The sequence below is a fragment of the Tyto alba genome, unplaced genomic scaffold (assembly GCF_018691265.1).
Source record: "Tyto alba isolate M040663 unplaced genomic scaffold, T.alba_DEE_v4.0 Super-Scaffold_41, whole genome shotgun sequence".
Classification (NCBI taxonomy): domain Eukaryota; kingdom Metazoa; phylum Chordata; class Aves; order Strigiformes; family Tytonidae; genus Tyto; species Tyto alba.
In genome coordinates this window covers 21,608,806-21,634,895 of record NW_024881317.1, presented here as the reverse complement: position 1 = coordinate 21,634,895, position 26,090 = coordinate 21,608,806, and the positions used below count along the sequence as shown (strand labels likewise).

At 56.0% G+C, this 26,090-nt stretch overlaps 3 protein-coding genes across 3 annotated transcripts; 1 reads left to right on the top strand and 2 right to left on the bottom strand.

Annotated features, from left to right (window-relative positions):
- Positions 1-8: 8 nt before the first annotated feature.
- On the top strand, positions 9-3,649 carry CPLX3 (complexin 3). The gene is made up of 3 exons (XM_032990495.2): positions 9-642; positions 977-1,064; positions 2,438-3,649. Exons 1-3 carry the CDS (start codon positions 482-484, stop codon positions 2,660-2,662), a joined length of 474 nt encoding a protein of 157 aa, XP_032846386.1. The 5' UTR covers positions 9-481; the 3' UTR covers positions 2,663-3,649.
- A 3,823-nt stretch (positions 3,650-7,472) lies between these two features.
- On the bottom strand, positions 7,473-11,983 carry ULK3 (unc-51 like kinase 3). The gene is made up of 16 exons (XM_042804157.1): positions 11,833-11,983; positions 11,442-11,582; positions 11,136-11,256; positions 10,939-11,043; positions 10,684-10,827; positions 10,488-10,570; positions 10,240-10,395; positions 10,062-10,167; positions 9,874-9,914; positions 9,635-9,737; positions 9,487-9,551; positions 9,289-9,367; positions 9,160-9,200; positions 9,031-9,078; positions 8,890-8,944; positions 7,473-8,606 (listed from the first exon to the last, which is right to left on the bottom strand). The coding sequence occupies exons 1-16, from the start codon at positions 11,932-11,934 to the stop codon at positions 8,590-8,592; spliced, it is 1,407 nt and encodes a 468-aa protein (XP_042660091.1). The 5' UTR covers positions 11,935-11,983; the 3' UTR covers positions 7,473-8,589.
- Positions 11,984-13,228: 1,245 nt separating this feature from the next.
- SCAMP2 (secretory carrier membrane protein 2) lies at positions 13,229-26,054 on the bottom strand. Its single transcript, XM_042804164.1, has 9 exons — positions 25,899-26,054; positions 20,659-20,739; positions 19,897-19,986; positions 18,775-18,892; positions 17,900-18,028; positions 17,214-17,373; positions 16,597-16,698; positions 14,730-14,847; positions 13,229-13,653 (listed from the first exon to the last, which is right to left on the bottom strand). Exons 1-9 carry the CDS (start codon positions 25,953-25,955, stop codon positions 13,507-13,509), a joined length of 1,002 nt encoding a protein of 333 aa, XP_042660098.1. The 5' UTR covers positions 25,956-26,054; the 3' UTR covers positions 13,229-13,506.
- Between the last annotated feature and the right edge of the window lie 36 nt (positions 26,055-26,090).

The following is a 26,090-nucleotide window of genomic DNA, read 5'->3' as shown; positions in this document are numbered from 1 at the left end:
ACCGGAGCTGTCCGTGTCCCGGTGCTGCAGCTCCCGCCGCTCCGCTCCGCTCCGCTCCCCGGCCGGCCCGGCCCCGCCATGGGCGGCGAGGCGGCGGGGTCCCGCTGACCGCCGGCAGCCCGGCCCCCCCCCCCCCCCCCCCCCCCCGGGACCCGGGCTCCGCTGAGCCCGGTTGCTCCGTCACCCGGTGCTCCGGGAACTCGGCTCCGCTGACCCCAGCTCCTCCGTAACCCGGTGCTCCGGCACCCCGGGAACCGCCCCCCCCCCCCCAGCACCCCAGCTTCCCGGGAACCCCCCTACTCCCAGCACCCCGTATCGCCTCCCCAGCGCTCCAGCTCACCCCGTTCCCCCCCTAACTCAGCATCCCCCCTCCCCTCGGCACCCCAGAACCCCAGCTCCCCGTTAACCCCAGTTCTCCCAGCGTCCCTGCTCCACGGTAGCTTGGCACCCCGGCTCCCCAGCGCCCCCGGGGACCGCGACCATGGCGTTCATGGTGAAGAGCATGGTGGGGGGACAGCTGAAAAACCTGACGGGGGGCCTGGGCGGCGAGGAGAAGAGCGAGAGCGAGAAGTCTCCGGCCGAGGCGCAGGGCATGACCCGTGAGGAGTACGAGGAATATCAGCGGCAGCTGGTGGAGGAGAAGTAAGTGCAACCGGCACCGGGGACCGGGGCGGGCGGACCCCCGGGGTCCCTCTGCAGCCCCCCCGTCCCACGCATGGGAGGCTGCGGGGGGAGACAGCGCTGGGAGCAGCAGGGCCATGAGGGAGTTTAATGAGCCCCCCTAATCCCTTAATCCGCTTCCTCGCCTGAGAGATGGGATTGTTTTCTCCTTTCAGGCTGCGCCGGGGAGAGGAAAAACTGGGGAGTTGGGACTTTGGGGGGTTACCCGGGTTGGGGGGGGGAGGTGGGGGGAGAGATGCTCAAACGCAGGGACTGGGGGCTGCAGCTGCTGGTAACTGCCCTGGGTGGTTCGCAGGATGGAGAGAGATGCCCAGTTTGCCCAGCGCAAGGCGGAGAGGGCCACGTTCCGGTCCCACTTTCGAGACAAGTACAGGCTCCCCAAGGTACGGCCGTGCCGGGCGTGGGGGGTAACACAGCCCCAGCGCAGCCCGCATGGGGGGCTTGGTGGATGGGCCACGGGGGGACAGACAACAGCCCTGCTCTGCGGGGAGGGGAAGGGGCACCGGACCCTCTTGCTTGGGTGGAGTTTGGGGCTACAAAGTCCATGTGCAAATCAGTTCCCCTAAAAAGCATCCTTCCACCCAAATCTTGGCCCCTTCCTGTCACTCCCCCCCCCCCCCCCCCGAGCACCACAAGCCACCAGCCCCAAACAGCGGGACCCCCACCACACAACCTCTGCCTTGCTTGATCCCGCTCTTCCTCTCTTTTGCCCCCTAAATCCAGCTGGATGAGGGAAAGCCGCCTTCACCCCGGACTCTCAGCCCCGTAGCTGAGAGCGGAGCTGGAGTTACCCAGCTGGATTAGCCAGCTCCTCTCCCCAGATTATTTGGCAAACATTCCCTACCTAAAGTCCTATTTTGGAATTTCCGCCTGATGAATTATTCACTAGAAACAATTTAATCAAGGGATAATTCAGCCATTCTTGGAATTGCCACAAGCTCTTCTCTCCCCAAACCCACCCTTCATTCAGCAAGAGTCTCTCAGTGGTGAATACTCTAAATTGGAGCCAGGCTAATATTAGTTCAGGAAGGTCAGCTAAGCCAAGTGATATTGTTCAGCTTGTTTGATATTGTTCAGCCAGCCTGGATGCACACCCCACTACTTCTCACACCCCTTCTATTGCCAGGAAACAAACAGCTGGAGAATTTATTTTTCCTCTGCCAAAAGCGAGAAAAGGCAGAAAAAGAAGAGAGAGATATTTTTTCTTTTTTCTCCAGGCAAAACAGGGATTTGTTCAGATCTGGTCCCCCGATCCTTTTGCTGCTTTCTCATGCTTGAGATGTCCCTTCTAATCTTTCGACAAGTTTCTTCTGCTCATCACTGATCCCGCTTGGCAGCCGGGCTGCCTTTTGCAAAGTCTCCCCGTGGCTCTCCAGCGCAGAGCTGACCCCGATCTCCAGTGGGCGCAGTCGTTAAGCATATGTGTAGCTTAATTGGGTGCCTAAACCTCCCCAACCCCTCCAACGCGAGCTGAAAGCAATTTATACTGATGCTGGCACACTCAGGATCTCATCTCGGCTCTTGCCGTGTCTGTTGGTGTGTGCCCAGGCTCTGCTGAGCCGTGTCCCCTCTGGGTCAGCATCCTGCCCCCAGCACGAGCATGATGCTGAGCCCCAGGGACCAACCCACACAGGCCTTAAAATGGGAAAACAGCCCAAAGCCTGTGCAGACACTGCTGTGAACCTTGCATGTGCCTTTAGTGCCTCCAGAAGCCCCTTTTCCCACCCTGCTTGACTTTCCCCGGGGCCCCTTTCAGAACGAAACGGATGACAACCAGATCCAGCTGGTGGGAGGCGATGTGGAGCTGCCCAAAGAGCTGGCCAAGATGATCGAGCAGGACAACGAGGAGGAGGAAGAGAAGAACTCGGTGATCGGCCAGCTCAGCAACATCCAGAACCTGGACCTTGACTCCTTGAAAGACAAAGCTTCGGCCACACTAGAGGACCTGAAGCAATCGGCTGAGAAATGCGCCGTGATGTGACCCGGCTGAGCCCCCCTCTCCCCGTCAACGTGACGGTTGGGGAGAAGGGAGGGGATGAAGCGAAGGGTCTGGCGGTGGCTGTTGCCTGCAGCGGGGACCCCACTGATGTTGTCACCCTTGCCTTGTGTGAGTCGGGTCCTCTTCCGAGCCGTGAAGCCTCAAGTCCCTGACCCAGATGTCCCTGCTGTGTGGTTTTTGTTTTGTTCTCCGGTCTGAGATTACAGCAAAAAGCCAGCATGTCCCCTCCAATACCCCAACGCCTCCTCCTCTGCCCGTGGGTGTCTTTAGCGAGAGCTGGGGAGGGGGGTGGTTTGTAGGGAGGGAAATCCCTGAGCGATCTGAGAGCGCAGCTGAACCACGTCAGCATGGGAAGGCAAAGGCTTTCCAAGCAGAGCGGTGCCCGTACACTGTGTCTCTGCCTACACATTTCAACCGAGCCCCCCCAGAAGTGACAGGGAGGCCCCAGTTTTCTTGGCAAGGATGAGGCACAATGTGAAATGCCCCCCTCCCCGCCCCCAGCCTGCATCCCCTACCCATCACACGAGAAAAACCATCCCGTCCATGCAAGAAATACCAACCACTTTTCCCTTGAGGGTCCCCGCAAAGGATCCAGCTGGGAAGGAGCCCCTTTAGCCCAGCAGGAAGGGGGGTGTTGAGGACCAGAGGAATAAAGCCTGAATTAATTCCAGAGAGGAATAAACCCCGAATTAATTCCAGAGAGGACTAACCCCCCTCCTCGGTGCTCATTTGAACCTGCAGCAGCCCTTCCCCAGAGCGGCAGCGGCACACCCTCCTTCTCCCAGGGTGGGACCCACTCGTGTCCTTGTTCTTCCCAGGAGAAGAACAAATTGATAAGGGAAAACCTCCTCCTCTGTCGTGCTGTAGTTGTGCGCTGTGCTCAGCTGAGTGTCTCTCCACCTCCTGTACCGTCCCCGTGCCATGGTACTGTTATAACCAGTGGAATAAATACCAGGAGATGTCTATGCATTTATTTCTCTCCTCAAGCAGTACTTTCCTGATAAAGATTTTGAGGTGCCCCAAGGCACGAGGGGTGTAGGGAGATCAAGTGCATCCCCTTTACAGGGCAGGGGGGAGTCGTGATGGGAGCTCAAGGGAGAAATATCTCGCAGCATCATCCGGAAGAAAGCATCATGCCTGGTTGTGGTCGGGTGTTTTGCCATGTTTCAAACCAAAAGGATGCTACGAGCTGCTCTTTGTCAGCAGCCGGCTTTAAAAGCAAACAAAACCCCCAGATTTCACAGATTTTTGGCTATTTTAGTAAAAAGCCTCAGAGCACTCACCAGCTCCCCGCCTCAGTCTCATGGGCACTGCGGGGTGTCCGCGGCGCTGCTCCGAGCAAGGACATGTCTCTGCAGGGACGAGACCGTGATAAGTACAGGTGTGACTCCGAGCCGGAGCAGCTCCAGCCTGCTGGCATCCCGGTGGGTGGTGGGCTCACACAGCCAGGCTTTCTGGAAAAACTTGGCACGGGCTGGGAATTTACTGCTCCAAATCCCAACGGAGCAGATTAACTGCAATTTGCATTTGCAGGGTAGTTGGGTCATCCAGGAAAAAGCAGGGGAGAGTGCTGGGAGACTGGTATTATTATTAATAGTAGTAATATGAGTATTATTATTATTGTTATTATTATTATTACAGCAAGGATGCTGGATCAGGCCATGTGTGGGGCTGCTGGGCAGGAGATTGCTTCCTGCCCCCAGCCCCCTGGTAACACAGTGCTGGGGCCAGGTAACCCTGAGAAACTCCTGACACCCTCCGAAGCCAGAGGTTGTCTCACCTTTTAGAGGAAATCAGCCACCACTTTTGTTGGCAGGACAGACAGACAAGGGCAGCTCAGCCTCCTGGCTGCAGCGCAGGCGTGATGCTCTGCCCATGGGGACAGACAGCGTCCCACGGGGACAGACAGCGTCCCACGGGGACACACACACAGCATCCCCTGGGGACAGACAGCGTCCTCTGGGGACAGACAGCGTCCTCTGGGGACAGGCAGCGTCCCACGGGGACACACGCACAGCATCCCCTGGGGACACACATCATGGCAACCCTCCAGCCCCGCAGGGACTCACCAGCAGCTCCGGGGACGTCCGCCCCAGGCAGAGCCCTAACACAGCCCCACACGGTGCTGGAGGCCAGCGAGAAAGGAGAGGGAAGGTGGGCAGAAGCAGCTTTAGCTCTGAAAGGAGATCATACCTGTCGAGGCTCAGCCCAAGCTCATCTAATCCCCCACCAGGAAAGGGCTAGCAGAGGGCAGGCACCGACCACGCCAAGCCCTCCGGCCGGGCTTGGCTTTTAAATCCCCGGCTGATGGCAAGGCCTGATCAATAAAACATCCCGCAGGTGAGCGGGATCCCGGCCGGAGCAGAGAGAGGGATGTGGGGCTGGGGGATGCAGCCCTCCGGTTCACCCCCACCCATAACCACTGTAACCCCACCAGGACACAGCCTGGACCTTCCCCCCTTCCCCCCCCCCCCTTTATTTTGCCCCCCGTTCCCCTCTCCCCCCGCCGCGGACCTTCGGCTCTGCTCCGCGCTCGCTCCCGGCCCACGTGCCGCCACGCAAAGGCCGCGTGAAGCTCGGCGGGTTTATTTTAGGAGGCACCGTGACCCCCAGGCATGTGAAAAGCAAGCAGCACGCGCTCTCCCCGCTCGGCTCCGCGACGTGTTAAGCCTCGGCGAAGCGTCGTGAGCTCCGAGGAATGGAGCCCTGCTCCTGTCGCTGGCCCGGTGCCCGTACCGGGGAGGAGAGTTTGGGATATGGGGAGCAGGGGCAGGCACCCCTCCTCCTGCCTGTTCCCTGCCCCTCGAGAGATGCAGCCCGTGTGCCAGCGTTCCCCACTGCCGGCTCCCCGAGCATCCCTGCAGCCGAGCATCCCGGCTGCCTGCACGCCATACGACTGCTCCGGGCATCAACACACGGGCTAAAAAAAAACCTTCAAGCAAAGAATTAGCGTGGATTAAAGCAGAAAATCTATTTTTTTCTCTCTTCTGCACTACAAACCCCTATATAATTCCCTCACCTACGGGGCCAGGTTTGGGGTGGGTTTATCCAAGCAAGTCCTTGCTGGTTGCTGGAGGATGTCTGCTGGCAGCAAAGCGTATAAATAAATGCCCTGTGGGCGGGCACAGCTCCTACCCTCCTGCACCAGAGCAACCCCCCAGCATACGGCCGCAGGATCAGGCCTCCTTTCTGCTGGTGAGCGCAGGATGACGCGAGTGGTTTCCCCAATTGACAAAGCATCAGACGAGCAACCGTTCAAGCACCGAAACAAACGAACCGTCATCAAAGGAGGGGGGATCTCCGCCAAGTGCTTTTGTTTTTATTTTGCGGGCGATTAAATCTCCTTGCGGGAAGGGATGGCCCCATCCATCCCACTGCGGCATCGCTGGTCCAGATAGTGGGTTTAATCCGGATTAAAGAGCCTGGGGGAGAGCCCAGGGTTGGCTCCACACGCTGGCCCAGCTTCCCCCCCACCCTCTTTCTTTAAAGCCCATTAAATGAACTCCCATCACCGAGGAGCCCACGGGCTGGGACAAGGAGGGTGATAATCCCATCTGCCATCCCTGTGTCCCTCTCTGGGTGACAAGCCGGACCCAAGAGCCTCCCGGTGAGCGGTGCTCGGGAGGCACCAGGCTGGAGGAGCCCTTGGCAGGGAGGCAGGACCGCTTCGGCCCGCGTCCCCGCCGGGCTTTGCCATCACGCCGATGGGAGAAGCCAGCTCTCGCTCCTCCCCGCTGCAGCCGAAGCCGTGCCAAGTGACAGAGGCCACGGCCGGAGGCGGCCCCGCGTTGCCGGGATGGGGACTGCTCGCTCCGTGCCTCCTTCCCTCCCTCCCTGCGAGCTCCGATGCAGAAAAGGCTCGCAAGCCACCCCGCCACGAAGCGGGGGCACCCCGAGCTCCACCACCCCAGGGCAGGGATGTGGCCGAAGCCTCTCCCCGTATCAAAAGGCTTCGGATTCGGCCGCGTCTTCGGCAGAGCGTAAAGACAGATGCGATTATCCGCGCCGGCTGCCGCAGCCAGCCAGTTCAGCTATCCCCCGCAGCTCCACGCTAGCCACGGGCCGCGGGAGGGCAGGGGGTCTGAAAGCTCTTTAAAGCCTCAGGGTATAATCTCTGCTCAGAAAAATAGTAACAATGATATAAAAGACAAAAAAAAATGCCTTGCCACATCTGCCCGGGAAGCTCTCCAACAGCTGGGGCATGGAGCAGCCGGCAAAGGACTAAAGGCTGGGGCTACAGGCCGGGGGGGGGAAAGATGGGGGAGAAACCACATTATGGGGCAGCATCTGGGGCAAAGGTGGTCTCAGGAGGAGCTTTGTTGGGGTCACAGCTCAGACCATTCCTGGGGTCCCCCCAAAATCACCCCAGCATTTGCTCTTACCCCCCCCCCCACCTCTCTGCCCAGCCCAGCCGTTCCTCACCCGCCATACAAATCTGTTGGAGAAAATGTGATTTTACGTAATCTTTTATGTTGTTCTGCTTGATGTTTTACATGCACGCACACACACCAAAAAAAAAAAAAAAAAAAAAAAGAGATCTGAAGCAAAAACAAGGTCAAACCTTGCTTTGGCTGCCTCATGTCCCCAGGGAGGACAGGGAGGTAGGGCACTCCCAGCCAGCACTGGCAGGAGGAAAGGGGATTCCCAGGTCTGGTTTTGGGCAGGGGGACGGGGACGAGGGGTCCCCAGCCCTTCTTGACAGCTCCAGGCATCCCAAGCTGGCTCTCGGTCCTGGGCTTGGCTGGAGACCCCTCTTGGGTCTTAAAGCACAAACCCAAGACGGGAGGAGGAGTTGAAGAAACCAAAATAAGTGTTTACTAAAGAGAACAAATTACATTCCCTTGAAATACAGTAGATATTGAGAAAATCCCTTGCTTTGCAGGACAGACGGACCTCACCACCCTGGATATGTGACTTCTGCAGGGCTGGGGCAGGGGGCTCCCGGGAATATAATTTGGATATTCAGGTTGTCAGAGCCCTGAGAAACAGAGCAGGCAGGAGGTCGAGGCTCTGCCTTCGGGGAGGTATCGCCGTTTGCAGCTGCGTGACTCTGTCCCTGCAGGCGGCTGGTTTCAGCTCATCTGTTTTACGCGAGGACTCTCCGCGCGGAGGAGCATGCCCAGTCCCTTAGCCCCCCGCTGAGCACTGGGAACACCTCATGACACAGATGACGAACGCAGCCAGTACCTGCCAGGCTCCAGTGCAGGCAGTTTTTAGGAAGCAAAAGCCTCGACCCCGACGCTCCAGCAGCGAGAGGGAGGTACGGCCGGGCTGGGAGAGTGCAATCGGGTGCTCGAGGCCGGACGAGCAGCAGTGGGCGCAGAGAGGTAGTTGCTGGGTGAGAAAGGCACAGCGGAGGGCAGGCGCCGGCAGCGTCCCCGACCCCCTCCTGCCTGCTGCCGTCACCAACAGCCTGGAGCTACCGGGGCTGGGGGGGGTCTGTGGGTCTGGGCTGTGCATATGGTCAGGGCTCCCCTAGAAAAATTCGGGAAGTGGAAGAAACATCCAGCCGAAAAGGGAAGAGACGTATGTGACTGGCAGCGGGGGGTGTGTGTGTGTGTTATTCTGCTGGAGCCCAGTGCTGGGATAAAAATACCCAGCCCGTCACAGCCAGCGGAGGGAATTAGAGTGGAATAACCTGCCCACCGCCGTCAGGGAATGCTGCGGCAGCAGACGGTCGAGGCAGGGCTGGGAGGGGGCTCTGCCTGCCGGGAAATGAGTCGACGCCAGCGCCTGGGGAGAGGGGCAGATGGTCCTGTGGACCCCCCCACCCTCCACCTCCGGGGGTGGGAGCCCCCCCCCACCCCGAGGTGGTCGGGACGAAAGCCTCGTCGTCTTTCCTCCGCCCCGCCAACGGCATCGCTGTGCACGGGGCGGTGGGCAGCATCCCGCCGGCCGGCTCCTGGGCGTCACTGCAAGGTACAGGCTGTGCCGGGGGGACACAAAGGACACTCACTCAGCTGCACACACCGTCGTCGCCCGGCCCGGGGTGGTGGGCACCCGTAGAGATGACCCCACGCCAGGGGTGGGGAGAGGAGGGTGTGCAGGGTCGGGATTACCCACAGGTGGGGAAATCCCCGTGGCTGCGGCACCCGTGGGGATCCCTCCCCGCCGCAGGACCGCAGCCACGATGGGGGACACTTCCCCAAGGCCCTTTTCACCAAACCCCCCTTCGGATGGGACACGAAGGGATGGAGATGGGGACTCACTGCTCCGGACGGGCTCTGCCAGCGCCTCCTTGCCCATGGACTGCGCCTCCCGCATCTGCCAGGGGAGAGGATCGTTTTCCAGCCCGCAGACTCTCTCCCCGACATGCTCCAGGGCCCCCCCACCCCCCAAAGCAGCCGTACCTTCATCTGATCTTTCAGGTACTCAGCACGGGCCATCAGAGTCTGGATCTGGCAGGGAGAGAGACAGAGGAAAGTCCCTTCAGAGCCACGCCAAGGGGGACATGCTGCCGGCCCACGGCTGGCCCTCACCTCGGCGTGGAGCAGCTCCCGTCGCCTCCCCGCGGGCTCCGCTGCGGAGAGAAGAGGGATCGACCCATCGGATCGGCCACGGCCGGACCCCTCCCTGCCCCACAGCACCCACCCACGGCCACAACCCACCGGCCAGGAGGAGCAGCAGCTCGCCCAGGCTCTGCTGGTAGAGCTCCAGGGTGTCACCGTCATCTTTGCCCTCCTCCTCCTGCAAGAGACCCCGGTGGGGCCGGGCTGCAGCCGGGGGGGCTATGCCGGCTCCCTCCCCACCCGGGTTTGCTCTTTCCTCCTCCACTCAAGGGGACCCCCCCCAAATCCACGGCTCACCTTAGCGATGGCAGCAGAAGCCACTTCCAGCGCAGCGCAGAGGCGAGGCTTGTCCTTGGCCATCTCTGCAACGGGGAGCACCCGTCAGCCCAAAACCTCACTTCCCGCCCTGATGCTGGGGTGGGGATATCCCCCCCCAAAACATTACCTTTAAGGAGCTCTCTGGCCGGGTTCCCTTGCTGCAGGAGGTTCTTGCTGCTGGAGGTGACCAATGCCTTCAGCTCCTCTGCTCGGGAGATGTACTGCCCCACCTGCCCACAGCAGAGGGGGGGGGGGGGGCGCGGTGAGGGGACCCCCAGCACAGGGGACGGAGGATGAGGGACATCTTGCCAAGCTAAGCCATGGGGATGCAGTTCCCCACCACCTCCCCAGGGATTTTTGGCTCACCTTGGCCCGGATGGCTTCTTTCCGGCGAGCATCGCTTTCATCTGGTGAGGGGGGGAGAGTAATCGAATGCTGGGGGGGGGGGTGGGCTGCAAACTGGCCTCCCCTGGGGGTCCACCCCCCACCCCCACCCCCTCACAAATGCACCCACCACCACCCGGAACCCACGCAGCCCCCTGGGGTGGACTCACAGTGTAGAGCTGGCACAAAATACTCCAGGGCTTTGCAGTAGAGGGAGAGGGCAGCGGAGGCATCCCCCTCCTGATCCTTCTTCACCGCCTCCACCACCAAGTCGGTCTGGGGAAGATGGGGGGGGGAGGCTCAGGGCTCGGCCCCCTTGCATCCCCCAGGGAGCAGCCCCCCACTCACCGCCTTGCAGAGGCTCTCGGGGCCGGGGACGTGCTCCATATCCACGAAGCGGTGGGCAAAGAAGCGCTCGAAGGAGATGCGTTTCACAGGGTCCCTCTCCAGGAGCTGTCCTAAGAGATCCCGGCACTCCGGGGAGAGCAGGGGCCGGCTGGGCAGCTGGGGAGGGAAGGGGGCTGAGACCCCCGGCTCTGCCGCCACGGGAGTGGGCTGTGGGAACCCCGCCACCCCCCGGCTCCATCCCGTGTTACCTCGACAGCCCGGTCGCTGCGGATCTTCTCCTCCAGCTCGGCGAAGGAGCGGGAGGCAAAGGGCGGCCTCCCGAAAAGTGCTTCTGTGGGGTGGCGGGGGGGGGGAAAGGGAGTGGTGGGGGGAGATGGAGAGGGGGAAACCGGCTCCGAGCCGAGCCCCGGGGTGAGGGGGGGGGGTATAAAAGCAAAAGCCCACCGTAAAGGATGACGCCCACCGACCACAGGTCCACCCGGGCGTCGTACTGCTGGCGGCACACCATCTCGGGGGCCATGTAGAGCGGGGAGCCCCGCAGGACGTGCTTCTCGTCCCACGGCGACATGTACTGCGCAAACCCGAAATCTGGAGGGGGGTGGGGGGGGTGGAGAGGGCGAGGAGAGCTTGTGGGGGGTGAGGAGAAGGAATTACAGCCCCCCCCTCCGCCCCAGCCCCTCCCTGGGGGCCTGCCCTGACCTGCCAGCTTCAGCTGGGGGTTCTCCGGGGCGCTCAGGAGGATGTTCTGCGGCTTGAGGTCCAGGTGGGAGATGTTGCGGTCGTGGAGGAACTTCAGAGCGCAGGCTGGGCGGGCAGATGGGCATGTGGTGGGGGGACAGAGACACAACCCTGTCCTCCCCACCCAACCCCCCCACCCCCTGGAAGGGTGCCCTTACCGAGCTGCTGCAGGAAGATGCGGGCCACCTTCTCGGGGAGGATCCTGCGCATCCGGATGAAGCGGGAAAGGTCCCCCCCGGCGCAGAACTCCATGATCAGGTAGATGTGGTCGCTGTCCCACTGCGAGGCAAGAAGACCCCCCCTCACGCCACCCCGGCCAGTCCCACTGGGTATCCCACCCACGCAGGACTGGTTTGCCCAGTTGCTGGCGTGGAGCCCCGTGGATACACCCATAGGGAGCCAGGATGGACCCACGGGGGCTGGCTCAGTGTCGTCCCCCCCCCCGGGAAGCCCCCAGCCCCAACCTGGAAGTCCTTGAGCTCCACGATGTGGGGGTGGCGGATGGTTTTCAGGATCTCGATCTCCGTCAGCAGGTTCTCCACCGACGCGCGGTTGAGGCTCCTCTTGTTCACGCACTTGATGGCCACCACCTCACGCGTGTCCCCCTGCCAAGGGGAGCCAAGCGTGGAGCAACCCCCCCCTCCCCACCACCTCCACCCCAAGAACCACCCTGGGGGGCCCTTCCCCAGCCTGGCAGGGGGGTCCCGGGTGGGGAAGGGAAGGGGGCAAAGGGGTGACAGGTCCCACTGAGGGGCTGTAGGGATGATACCCCGCCATGGAGGGATGGGAAAAAGCGGGGGGGGACGGACACACACGCCACGGGAGAGGGACACCCCGCAGCAGGCCCGGCCCTACCTTCCTGTAGGCCTTGTAAACGGTGGCGTAGGTGCCGGCGCCCAGCCGCTCGGTGAGGATGAATTCATCGAGGCGCGGCGGGGCCCAGCCGCTACCGGCCATGGCCGCCCCGCCCCGCCCCGCTTCCGCCTTCCCGGCGCGCCACGGCCCTGGCCACGCCCCCAACCCCGCGTGGCCACGCCCTCGATCCGCCCCCAACCCCGCGTGGCCACGCCCCCGATCCGCCCCCAGCCCCGCGTGGCCACGCCCCCGATCCGCCCCAACCCCGCGTGGCCACGCCCCCGATCCGCCCCCAACCCCGCGTGGCCACGCCCCCGACCCGCCCCCAACCCCGCGCGGCCACGCCCCCGACCCGCTTCTAGCCACGCCCCCCCGACATCAGGGGGATTTTGTTTTGAGCATATTTACACTTTATTATTAATTTTTTTCCCTTTTTTTTTTTTTTTTTTTTACATGAAAAGATGAGACACAGGTTAAAAATTAATACAGGAGGAAAGGGGTATGTGTGTAAAAAGGGGCGATTTCTGGCCGAGCAGGCTCCCCCCCGCACCCGCTCCCTGCCAGCCGAGGATGGGGACACAAAATGCAACCCCCTGCCTGGGCAGGAGGGGACAGAAAGGGGCAACACAAAGTCTGTCAGCAACCTGGAGAGCAGGGGGGAGGCGAGGAAAATGCTCCCCCCACTGGTCCTTGCCCCCACGGGCACGCCAAGCCCCGCGCCGCATCGGCAGCCCAAGCGGCAACCCAGCTCCGGGAACAGCTTTCGAAGCTAAACACACATCAAAGCAGTTCTTTCCCAGCTGAAAAAAAAATATTATGTGGGAGGAGGAAGGCGGGGAGGAGCTGTCCCCGGAGAAAAATCCATTCATGCTCTCACCAGGCAGGCTCTCACGGTTAGTTGGGGAGAGACAGGGTAGTGTTTGAGCTCAAATAAAAATCCCTATTTCCCTCCTGCCCCTGGTTTAAGGCCATGGAGACAGTCAGCCCCTGCTGATCCCTTCTCCCTCTCTCTGTGCCCGGGAGCCCTGAGGGTCGTCATCTGCAGAATCCCCGTGGAAGCAAATGGGGGGACAAGGAAAAAGACGTTACCCCTTCTCTCTAATCCCCCCTGCTCCCAGGCTTTCCTTTGTGCCACGTTATCCCGACTCTCAGGCAGCCGAGCAGTTAGGAGGTCAAAATGCAGCATTGTGTAAGTGTAATAAACCAAAAGTACAGTTTTTGCTCTTAAAATTAATAACAAACTACATGCAAGTTACAAACCCCCCCTCCCCCAAAACAGCAGATAAATTCTTCATAGCAAACGCCAATAGAAGAGAGAATAAAATCAAAACCTGCTTCCCCTCGTCTTCCAGCTACAGACAGGGCGAGAAACTGAGAGACAGAAACACTCAGTACGTCCTGGATAGAGAAATATATTTGCTTCAGAGAATGTCTCCCCTATCTCCCCACACCCTAAAACAAGACAGGGAAAACTAATTGTCATAAACGTAGGCCAGCTGAAGCTAAAAAAAAACCAAAACAAAACAGAGCTCTTCTCATCTGGAGTCGGCATCACAGAGCTAACATGGTACCCCTGAAAAGTGCATCTTTAGGACAAAAAAAATAAAATTAAAAAAAAAAAAAAATGTTGGGGTGATGATGGCAGAGGAAGCAAGGGGGAGGCCCCGGGAAGGGCTAGTTTCCCCGGAAAGCACTCTGTGCAGCTGAGGAGGCCGCCCCAGCGGCTGCGTTCTGGAAGCTCCGGTTGGTGAGGATGCCTTGGGAAAACTCTTCCTGGGCCCTTTGGAAACTGGCTCCTGTGCGCCGATACAGGGAATGCACCTGGGAAACAGGAGAGGATTGGGGGGGGTGGGGGGGGAGGAAAATCAGCATGTAATTGTGGGCTTGCTGCACACACCTTGCTTTTCCTCAGCCCCACCACTAACCAGCTCTCCTGGCAGCTAGAGGGGATGGGCTGGAGCCCTTGCCTCCACCTCACCTGCATGTGATGCTGCAGATTTCACGAGACCCACCTCTGTTGTGAAATGTGGAGCTCGCAGCAAAATGGTGGGTATCAAACCAAAAACTCCCCTCCCCACACTGTGATGGTATGGACACTTAACCCCTGCATTTACAGACACTTGCAGGGCAGGACCTGAAGGTGCCTGCAACTACAAGCACGAGGTGTTTCCTTCAAGATACAATTTAGGAGAAAAGGAGGAGGAAGCAATAGGAACAGGACCAGTTCAGCCTGTCCTTGCCTTCCCCAAAGCTACATTCCTGCTGGTAATTGCAGAAATGCAACTCTCGTGTGGCCGATCAGGAGGAGGAAGCGGGGCTTGCGTTTGGGAGCCAGCGGGAAGGCACTCCTTTGGATCCCACCAGGCTTTGAAAAGTCCCACAACACTGCGGTAGCAGGGACTGTAAAGCCCTGGATACCCGAACAAAGCAACGGCCGCCTCCGCTCAGCCACCTCTAGACAAGCTAAGGGGAATCTTTAGACTCAAGCTAAAGGGAGGTGCAAGAAATTTGATGTCTGTGTTTGACGAGGGTGACCTCGCTGGCCATCTTCCCTGGCCAGCGGCCAATGCAGCAAGCCTTACCACACCCTCTTTTATTCTAATGTGCCTGGTTAATGGTGTGCCTTACTGAAGCATCTGCACCTCTGGTTCCCTCCCTGAAGGCTACTTTCCCACCTGCAGGTCCCCTCAGTGTTCAAGCGACTTGGCATCGACGCAGGGAGCGCTAGTGAAAACACTTCCATCAAAAGCTCTTGACAGTGCCCTGATTACATCTTCAAAAGCAAGCTAATCCCCAGACAGATGAGAGGGGGTGGCAACCCCAGGATACCCGGGGAGCAGCCCGACCTGTGGATCAGCCAGGCAGCCGAGCCCTCGCCTTGCCTCCGAGGGACTCACCTGCTTCAGGAGGAAGAGCGAGAGAACCGCGCAGAGGGTGAAGAATCCTGCCACCACCATCATGATAACCGCCACGGCCAGGTTCCCGTGCACCTCAGACAGCGCCGCAATCCATCCGCTGCAAGAGAGGGGTGAGCGGGCTGAGCACGGGGAGCCTTCAATTCACAGGATGAGATGGAGCAGGGGGAGAAGAGGCACCGACGGTTGCACAGGAGCCTTTGGGGAAGGCTACAGGGAGGTGCAAAACCGAACGTATCGGCTGTGGAAGCAGGGACCCGGAGCTCACCCAGGCGCTCGTTTTGGTGCCAGAGTTTCCATCATCATTTTTAGAAGCGATCCACCTCTACCCAAGAGAATCGGGCTCACCTCACCCACGCTGCAGCCCCGGCCCCTGGGCCACCCCCCTTAAGCAGCAAAAATCAATACCCTTGGCACCATCATAGATCAAGTCACTCCCACGGGCACCTTCTCAAAATTCCGCCAAGTAATGTAAAGATAGGCTGGCACTTCTAAATAGGAAGAGCTCAGCTGGCGGATCTGGAGCCTAGACCTGCATGTCACTGCGACAGCTCTGCGTGGCCAGGGATGTAAGTGTTGGGAGGTGGTGGAAAAAGGAAGGGATGAAGGTAGAGCTACGGAAAGGAGGAAACTGGCAGCTGTTGAAGGGGCAGGCAGGACGCCAGGAATTATCAGTGCTTGGCTGTGGGTAAAAATACCAAGACGGCTCACCCAAAACACCCTCCTGGGTGCTGGAGAAAAGAATCTTTCCAACTGCTAAACCAAGCAAGCTGTGTGCGACCAGGAGAGAGGGAATCAAGTGAGCCAAACCATCCCATTTGATGGGCTGCACAACTTCTTCCTCATTACGAGAAAGCGGAAAGGCACACCATGCACTACAGCCAAAAATAAACGCGCTGTCTGGCTTGAGGAAACACAGCCGAAAGCTTAACGCACACTCTCCAAAGTCAGACTAAAAACGGAGTGCCCCCTCCCAGTCCCCCATGACTAAGGCAGCACCAGCTAGCAGGGGAGGGAGCACAAGGACAGCTTTGCCCATGAGCCATTCTGCAGGCAGCGGGCAAAAATAGACAGCAGTTTCAAAGCGCTCATCACCTGAAGACTCCCCCTCAGGAGAAAAACCACTAGCTGTTAACCTTTCCACTGCTCACAGTTAACTCCGGAATCCAATCTGCGGCCAACGCAGCAAAGCGAAAAGAAAGCCTGTGCTTTCACTGCAGGGGCAACTGCTGATGAGAGGCCTGTTGGACTCACTCCAGAAGCCCAGGATCATCCTTCTGTGCAATGGCATGAAGAAACGGCAAGGGTAAAACCCTCTCTGCTTATTTTTTTGAAGCACAGCCCAACGACGGTGCACTCGAGAGAAATTCAGAAGGAGTTAAGGGACTGAATCAGGCTGCTAGCAGCAGTATCGAGTTAAGCCACACGCAGCCTCTGGGTCAGAGATCCCTCATGCCCACGCCACAGCCTCTATCGGGGAAGGCTCCCTTTTAACACGAGGCAGATTCGGTCAACGCTGGAGGCTCAGCATCAAAAGGGGATAAGTATTATGTGTATTAAGTGAGGGGGAAGGCAGCAGAGAAGGCGTGGAAGATTTCACATAGTGCTTTCAGCGCTGGCAGCAGCAGCCAAGGTACCTGCCTTTGCTGGGACTAGGATGGGGAGAGGGGAGGAGAGAGGCAGCCCAGCTGGGACCTGCCAAAGCTATGTATCATCAGAGAGGAAAACCACAGGAGAAAGAACAGACAGCTGTCAGCAGCGGACCCCAAAGCTCCTGACAGTCACAGCCCTGGTGAGAAAAAGCATCCATGCAGGGCTGTGACATGGCAGCCCGTGGAAGCAAGCTTACCTGTCTCCCCAGCCAGGAATGCCAACAGCCTGGATGATGTAGATTGCTATCTGGCAGAAGAAGATGAAAAAGAAGACGAAGAAGCTGAAGGAGCTGTCAGACCTGCAGGAGAGACAGCAGGAGTGAAACCCAGGAACATGACCCTTGCACAGACTCCCTCCTCTAGGAGGAGGGAAACAATTTCAGTGAACTCCTTTCTCCAGGGGAAAGCTGCTGCTCAGGGCAGGTGATTTCAGGAGGAACTTATGCAGCAACACAACTTGCATGTCCACTGTGTATTGCAAAACCACCACTCTGCCCAGCAGCAGGTGGGCTGAAAGCAGCTTCTTTAATGCATGCAGCATGCTCAACGCATTAACGTGCCAAACAGTTTCTCAGAAATTAATAACAAAGTAGGACCCTGTGATTGGCTAGGCTTGGATTTCAAGATGAGAAAGGACCACCATAATCCAGTTCCATCAGATATTTCTAATATGTTTAGGAACAACAGGGTTTGATCTATTTAACGATGCAAAGTGCTGGAAAAATCCTGCAGGCAACATACTATTGTAACAGATAAAGCCAAAGCTCCACCCGCTAAAAGATATATCCCCGTTACAGAAGAAAATACTACTTGCCTGAAAGCCTTGTAAATTGGTCGGTACCAACAGAGAAAGGCACAAGGGGTGAATATAATAAACCACAGGATCGAGAGACCAAAGTCTACTCCTCTTTCTGGCTGGACTGTGAACCATGCCAGGCAAGCAAGCAGGTTTAGGAGCAGGGTAATCGAATGCACTGTTTAGGATGGGAGAGAAAGGGAAAAAACATCAGTAAGATCTTGATAAACTCAGAAGCATCCCTAATCTCCCACTGAACACATGGAGGTCTGCAGAAATTAAGGAGAGTTTGGGCCATCTAATTCCCTTGCCTCCCCTGAAAGGAAAACAGAGCTTAACCCAAGAACCTCATCTGATCCTGCTGCTTACAACCCAACCTTACATCTCTTCAGACCCCCAAAATTGACAAATATGGTCAAGGCTGTTTTGGATCCAGTCTCTGAACTGTGCTACCTGCTGTCATTCAGAGTCTCAGGAGAGTTGTTCAGGTCTCCATTAAACAATAATCAAAACTCTGTCATGAACGAGCTATTCCCAAAGCATAAACTTGGAGTCCTTTACATTTGCCTTCATAAAAAGAGGGAAGGAGACATTATTTCACCCTTGCAGACAACACCTAGAGAATTTACTGTTGGTCAAAACTCAGCATTTGATACAGAATCTTCTTAGAAACAATTTTTATTGAAGTTCAAGCCATTACTTACACATCCACAAGTAATACATCATCTTGCATATCCGCTGGTAGTCAGCTGGGATGTCTGCAGAAAAATCCTGATAAAAACACGGTTTGATCGGACACTTCTTGGGAAGAGGCGGCCAATTGTTTTGCCTCACTGTGGAAAGGAGAAAGGAGCAGTTCTTCACTTGCCCTTCTCTCATTGAAAGACTAATTTGCACAACATAATTGGCAAGTATCCGTTTGTATATATGGACATTAAAACCTTGGAAGAGGCTAGGTCTTGGTAAGTAACTAGGTTTGAGCAGGCAGCACAGCGGGGAGGTGTTAACTCTGCTGGCAGCAGCGAGGCAGACCAGCCTAGTTTGAGGGCTTTCGTACGTGGGAGGCAGAATTCCCCTGCAACAGCCAAAGGGCCATCACAACTCGGCACAAGTCCAGATTCAGCCATTTAAAACCACCATTAGGGGAAATTATTGTTTTGCTGTGGTTAAGAGAGCCTTGAGACTGAAACTAAAAGCTCTATTGCTCTGAGTGAAAAGCCTTAACATGGCAGCATCACACAACAGCTCGGACACGGATCCAAAATTGGTGTCTGAAGAACTCAGCGTGGTCAAACGCAGATGCTGAGAGCACGCTCAAGGGCAGAGACCCACCAGAGCTGGTCTCCAGCATCTCATCTCTGAGTTCATTTCCCATCTTGTGAGTTACAGGATGACAGGTACAGTCCCAAGAGGGTTGCCACAGCTGTGAAGGACTAGAGGAAAGACACGTGGCTTCTAAAAAAGCTGCACACACTTGGACAGGCTGAGCCTTCATCAGATCCTGACAAACCAAGCAACCCAGGCTGCCCTGGGCATCACGCTCGTTGCGGGCAGGGCATTGCAGGAAGCAGTTACTCACGATTAAAGCCGGCTGCGTTATTCTGCAATTCCCTTTCCTTCTTCTCCAGCTCAGCTGCCTTCCTCTCTAATTCTGCCTGCTGCTGAAGAAGCCCAGCCTGTGCTGCCGCAGCCACAGCCTAAAGCAGGGAGAAAAACAAACCAAAAAAAAAAAAAAAAAAAAGGTAAGTCCTTCCCTAACGGAGGCAGCGGCAATACCACCAGCAAACACACCAGATGCCAAACTAGAAAAGAAGCAAAGACAATTCAATAGCAAGGGTCGAGGACAATCTGAAAGCTGAACACCCGTGGCTGACTGAAACATCTTGAGGCTTTCTGCCTTACCTGCTGGAGGATGAAATCAAGATCAATGCAGAGCTCCACACAGATGTTCCTCCCTTATCCCATGGGAGGACGGGACTGGAAGAGCCCTCAGGAGGCTATCCAGTCTGTCACACATCCCTGCGCCCTTCCCTTTCAGCAAAGCTATGCTTTTCTTGCGGCTTCTTCTACCTCCCAGTCCACCTTGTGGCTCTAAGCATCTTGCAACAGAACGGTGAGCAGGACAATTCCCTTCCCAGCTAGGAGAGGAGGCTCAAAGGAAAGGCAAGACAGCTGTCTACCACATCTCTTAAACACCTCTTTGACCTGTTTGCTATTCTGAGAACTGCTCCTTCTCCTAGCAGCCTCGGCTTCTCTGCTCTTTGGATGAGGTGATCCTGGCAGTTGGGTATTTGCCAGCCAGTCTAAGCAGTGGCTGGAATGTACAGCTAGACTGCATTTACACTCCTGGAACTGACTGCACCTGACCAGTCACCAGAACTAAGCTAAAAGCATTAGCAGGATACATTTCAGTGTTTGCAGAGGGAAGCCAGAGCAAACAGGATACAAGACAAAGTGAGCTCTGCCACCAGAGGGACAGGGAAAAAGGCACAAAGAACCGAGTGTCTGCATCCCTTCAAGAGACCTGCTTCACGAGGCAGGTACAAATGCAAGTTTAAAAGACCACCTGCATCTCCCCACGCCCAACCCCAGCGAATCCCGTTCCCTTCCTATTCCGACATGCCTCCCGAGGCCCACGGGAGCTCCTTCATGCTCTCCAGCCCAGCTTTTGGGAAGGAACCAGTGCAGGGGGCTGCCATACCTGGGGAGTGGGCTCCACGGATGTCTGCAGAACAGCAGGCTGTGAGGGGCCGGAGGGCTGCGTGGCTGGCGTCGTCTGTGCTGCATTTGTCTACATATAAATCACAAGCAACAAGGCAAAACCATTACATATTGCTTCATTTAGCAAAAGACAGTTAAAATTTTAGCACTGCTAAACCAGAAAGCACCAGCAGGAAGCAACTCTGTGTTTCCCAAAGCTTGCTAGTTCCTTAATGCACTGGGGGAGCAGCACCTGAGGATTACAGCTATTAGGCAAAGAAGTAACAAAAAGGGATTTTGATCAGTTGTTTAAACCACAAATACTGCTTTACCCCGGTTTCCTGTTCTCCTTTTCCCATCTCCCACGCAGCAGCAGCCCGGAAAGAAGAATGAAGTTCTCGCAGCGATCCATCAGTGGTATCACCACAGCAGTGCAGCTCCCAACCCAGAGACCAGATAAATATTGATGTGTCCTGCCACAAAACATCTTCCCCTTCACACTTCATGTAGCTTTACAACGAGCCAGCAGAGAGTTTGAGAGAAGCTGTTCCATGCGAGTGGAGAGCTCCAGCTGGGAGTTTATTAGTGCTCCAGTGCAGGAGCAGTTACTTGCAGCTTGCCACGCACACAGTGAACTACTGCCCATGGGGAAATCAACTGTGAAAGCCTCACACTTTTTCTTTTAAGCTGCGCTTGCCAAGGGACCTTCTACGCTGCTAAAACCACCACCAGGATACCTAATGGAAAGACACACGGCACGTACCAGCTGGGAGTTCTCAGAAAAGGGGTTGAATTCATCCAAGCCACTTTGGCTAGTGTTTGTGAGCTGTGTCACCGAGGGGTCCTGAAAAGAGAGAGAGCAAAGACAAATCAGCATTGGACACGGGTCATCATCAGCTTACGTGTTATCCACGCCGCCTGCCTCCCATCTACTTGTTAACTGGGAACAGGATGGGGAAAAACGCACCCACACCACAGGCAGATGGCCTTGGCTGGCAATAAATTTAAATAACCAAGGAGATGACTATCAGCAAGGCAAGATTTGTGGGCAGAAGTAACCTCCTGTTCAGTCAAGAGGTGTATTTGAAAAACCACAACAAGCTTTTAGCACAGGAGCCCTTTCTGCACATTACTACCACTTACCTACAGCGAGTTACTCCTAATTTCCAGAGACCCAAAGCGGGACACTGATTCCTTCACCCACAATCAGAATATTGCTGGAGACCCAGGGCCACCTCCCAAACCTCACTTGCACCACAAAGCCAACGAGGATTCACAAAAGCACAGCAGAGCCTGGCAAAATGAGCTTCCAGGTTCAGCTAGTTCTGGCTGATAGGTGTCAGCTGCCACCCAGGGCATTTGGACCAGCAAGCTAAAACACCAGTCGTCGCTCTGAAAAGGCAAAATGCTCAGGAAAGTTGAGCTGGAGGTGTGACACCAATTACTTTTGGAGGTTTTCATTCTGCCAGCATAACAGCTGCGTCTACCTATACTCACAGCATCTCCTACTTGTCTCCAACAAATAGTCTGATTGTTTAAAAAAGGCTCTCAGCACCCCTGCCAAAAATGCCTTTCTTCCCTCACCTGCAATGCACTTAGCTACATTTATTTCTTCTTTTATACACACTACTTTCCATAAAAGATGCCTATTTAATCGCCAGCCTTGGACCTCTGAAGTGTTTCTCTCCCCAGTTATTAGAGAAACAAGGTACTTCTTGAACTCGGAAATCCTAATGTGAGAACAGCCTCGCTACCTGATAGCTGGGTGTGGGTGAGAAAATAAATTGGCCTTTTATCCCTCCCTCCCTCAGCAACTCATGTCTCAAGATCAGTCATTTTAAATTTTGTGGTTAATGGGGTGAGAAGCAATTGAGGCTGCGACAGGGTAAGAGCGAGCAATAGAGGTGTGCAGGGCTGACCGAGTCCATGCGCTGCAAAAAAGTCATTTGGCTTGTCTGAAACCCACTGGAGCCATTCCCCGGGGTTTTAGCGCAGCCTTCTGCTGAGCAAGAGGCATGCAGAACAGTTAATGAGTAACTTCACACATCTCCTCGATAGCAGGCACTCCCTACGCAACAGGTTGCACTAGTTTATGAATCACCCTGGGCTGAGGGATCTCAGACAAAGAGATTTTGGATGCTGCCTGATGAAGTACAACTCCCTGGCCAGGCAGGGCTGTAAAAAAAAGGAAAAAAAAAAAAAAAAAAACAAAAACGGGGAGCACCAGCAGAACCGCCACGCTGGAAGTAAGGCTGCAAGAACTGAAGGCACAGGTTTTATGTCACTACTTACTCCTCCGGAGGCTTTAGCTTCACTGGTTTTGCAGACGCATGGGCTGTCGACACAGGCTTACAAGTCAGTTGATGTACGAGAGCTACTGCATGCTAGCACGATACCCTTTAATCCAGAGCAGGCGAGGTCCCAGCCTGACTTAAGTCCAGCAGAAGATGACCACACAAGGAAGAGAAGTTCCCTTAAAGGCATGGGAAAAGGAAAGCAAAGGCTGCGTAACCACTTTAAGAGCCTGAACGGTCAGGCTGGGAGGAAAGCGCTCAGAAATAAGAAGGAACACCACGGCTAACCAGACATTTCTTTCTTCCCATCGCTCAACTCCATTCAAAAAGCAAGTCCCTGAATCAAGCGGAGGGGTCAGCAGCACAGCACTGCTATGGAAAGGGAAGGCTGCCAGTGGCCCGAGCAGGGCAAGGAGAGCAGCACCACTTTCACTGCTTCCAGCTGCAGACCAGTTTGATTTCACTGGGAGATGACCTGTCATCATATTGTGTAGCTTAAAAAAAAAAAAAAAAAAATTACTTAATTAGGGGGTACAGCAAAGGCAAGACAGCTCAGCTTAACTCGCTTGCTATTGTGCAAGTGTGTTGAAAATAGATATACAAAGAGCAGGGAATTTGCAACAAAGCTGAAGTGTGTTTGAACATGTGCCTCTGTGCCTTGGATAGGGCAGGAAGGAAAACAGCAGCTGTGAAACAGAGGCACCAGCTTCCGCAAGCCTGGACTACACGGCGTGAAGGATGAGTAAGCACAAGAAACGCAGAGATGAACGAGAAGTTACCCACAAAATTCACGTTTCACAGTTATTTTCTGCAAGCTACAAAACAAAAGGCAGTCAACTCTCCTGAAACAAGCACTGGCCCGATCCTTTATGCTGTGAAACATGAAAATAGGGACTTCATTCAGCCACTGAACCACTTGAAGCCACGTTACTTGCCTGTCCCTCCTCCCTCCGAGGAAGTAACGGCGCTCTCCCCTGCCCCAAAGGTCCCACGGTACCTTTCCTTTTGGAGGGTTTAGTTGTTAGGACCCCCAGTTAAACTCTAGCAATCCTTTGCAACTTCTCTCTTGCTTCGGAGCGAAGGAGAAGCCTGCGCACCTGATGGCTCTCTTACTTCTCCAGCTATTCTGCTTGATTTAATAAGTACATCCAGGAACAAACTTCACGCTCACAAATCAATTATTAGATCGATCTGCAGAATGCCAACAAGCAGATCCCCGTTTGTTGCCCTTCCTACCATCACTTCCTCAAGCAGCAGGAATGCGTGATGTCATTTCTCATGACTTCAAATTCCCCAGTGCACAATAATTTCGCATTTCAACCAAACTGCACCGATGTGAAGATTAAAGCTATTTCCAAACGCAGCGTTTAATGCAAATACAAAGTTGTCGTTGCACTGTGCCAGCTGATAGAGCTGCTGAAAGATTTTGATACAACAGGTTTGTGCAAGAAATTATCTTCTTCCATTTGTTTCTGTTCCCACAGGTTAAAGAAACAAAAGAAAACAGATGTCTCTCTAGATGAGATCAAGGCAAGAGAACTCAAATGAGGGTCACCTAGAACTTAACATGGTAGTCTAAATACCACAGTATTTGCCCCAAGTATCACCAGTCCTGCAGTCAGCCACCAGCGTGGGACCTCAGAGCACTGCCACTGCCTAGAAGATGCATTGAGAGAAACCTCAAGGATTCTATTATCGATACCTCTAAAGAGGATGCAAAGTTTCCAGCCTTGTCTGAAGTTTGCGTCAAAGTTTTGGAGGCAGCTGCCACTTATAGCAGGTTACTGAATAAACAAAGGCAGTTAATCATCTCTCATTAACCAGTTACAATAAGTAACAGAGTCAGAGATATTTTTAACAGGACCAAACCAGCTTATTTTATACCAAGCTTATGGAACGTCATGAACAAAGTCCCCTTAAAAGGCAAAGATCCCCAGTTATGTCAGGATTCGCAGAGTACGAAGCTCTACACTGGGATCCACAACAAGGAAAGACAACCCTGGTGCTCTGCCCAAGAGATATTCATCAGCGTGACAACGCTGGGAGAGTGAAGACGCTTCTAGTCTTTCAGCAAGATCTCCAGTGAGTGTGGAAGGGGATGTCGGCGCTTCCCGGGTGGGCAAACCATCCCCCCAGCCCCGCACAGCACCGAGCCAGCGCGTGGACCCAAACCCCAGCAGGGAATGGGCTCGTTTCATCAGATTTACTAGACTGGGGCAGCACTGTCCCACATTGTGAGATGCCACTTTCAAATCGGAGAGACAGGGCTCCAAGATTCTGGGCAGCAGCAGTTGGAGATTCCTCGCGTCCAGCTGTTGATGTCTGGGGGAATTTTTCTTTAAAAAAAAAAAAAGGGACAAAGGTGAACACAAAACCTCACACTCTCAAAAGGAGGATGTAAAATCTGCCACAAAGACCAGCTGTAGCCGCAAAGAGCCATGAGACTACCGCGGGGGCATCTGTGGCACGACGTACATTTGTCCTCATTAAAAAGTAAGTCTGACATCAGAGTTACCTGATGGAAATTGCGTCCCATCCTTTTTGTTTAAACAGTGAGTAAAGTGCGAGCACGGCCCTGTTCAGTCTGATACCAAGACAGCTTTGATGTGCGTAAAGCAGCAGAATATTTACTTCCTTCAGTGCTGAAGCAATAAATCTCTACACGAACAGCAACTGTACGTGTGAGCTATGCTACATTGAAGGAATATTACAGGAACACGGTCATCCAAACCCTTTCCGCTCCTGAGACACACGAGAGCATGCTAAAACAAAGGTGAGGGGGGAAAGGATTTTTTTTTTTTTCCTCCCTATTTCACTTTGATTCCTCAAAACACTAAGCCCGATCAACAAACACTTTCATGTTGGCTTGGCCACAAAATCAGAGGCCAGGAAATCACCCTTTCCTGCAGATTATGACCCAGCCAAACAGCGAAGGTAAGGCAGCGTCCGCAGCCGCTCGCCGATGAAAATCAAAGCCCAGACACCCGCTGCCACGCGAATCGGATCCCCGAGGGTGCTCCCGACCAACTCCCCACATAAACCACCCCCTGTTTCAGAGCACAGAGATTGATCCCGTAGGGGACAAACCCCGTGAAAGCCTCCAAGAGCCTCAAAGGCTTTGCCTCCCCAAAACCACAGCCGAAGGATGCCCTTTGCCTTGGGGGGGGGGGGGGGGGGGGCTTTTAAGAGCACGTTAAGACCGACCCTAGAGAGAGGCAGCAGCCGGGCGGACCACCGCGCAGCCCAGCCCTGAGGGGCCCCTCACAGAATTATTTCTAATATCTCCCCAGCTCAGGCATCCGCTGGTGTTTCGGTACCCTCGGGGGTAGGGGCAGAGCGCTGGCGCTGAACCCCCCCCCTCCCCAAAGCCTGGAGAGGTGGGGGACGACTTGGGGAGGGGGCTCGAAGCCCAGGGGGATGTGAGAGCTCTTCTGGAGGGGAGACCCCCGCTCTGTTCCGGGGGGAGACGGGGGCTCCGGGGAAGGCGGGCCCCGGCTGGGTCACACCGCTCCGGGATGACCCCCGTGGGGCTGGGGAGGGGGACCCACGGACACGGGGTGTGGGGGGGGTGGAGTGGGGGGGATAAGCCCGCCCCCTCGCCCCGATTGGCCGCGGCGGGGAGAAGCGGCGCCGCTATTGGCCCGCGACCGCTTCAGTCAGCGCCACGTCCCGGCGGCGAGCAGCGGCCCGCCCCGGCCCCCGCGCCCACCTGGAAGGGGTTGATGTCCACCGGGTCGGCGAACGGGTTGGTGTCGAAGCCCGACATGGGCGCGGTCCCCGCTGCTCCGCTCCGCTCCGCTCCGTCCCGTTCCCCTCCCGCCGCCGCGCCAGGCACTTCCGGGGCAGCCGTGGCGCCTGCGCCGCCACCCACGTGACCCGCCACGCCCACCGCGCAGGCGCT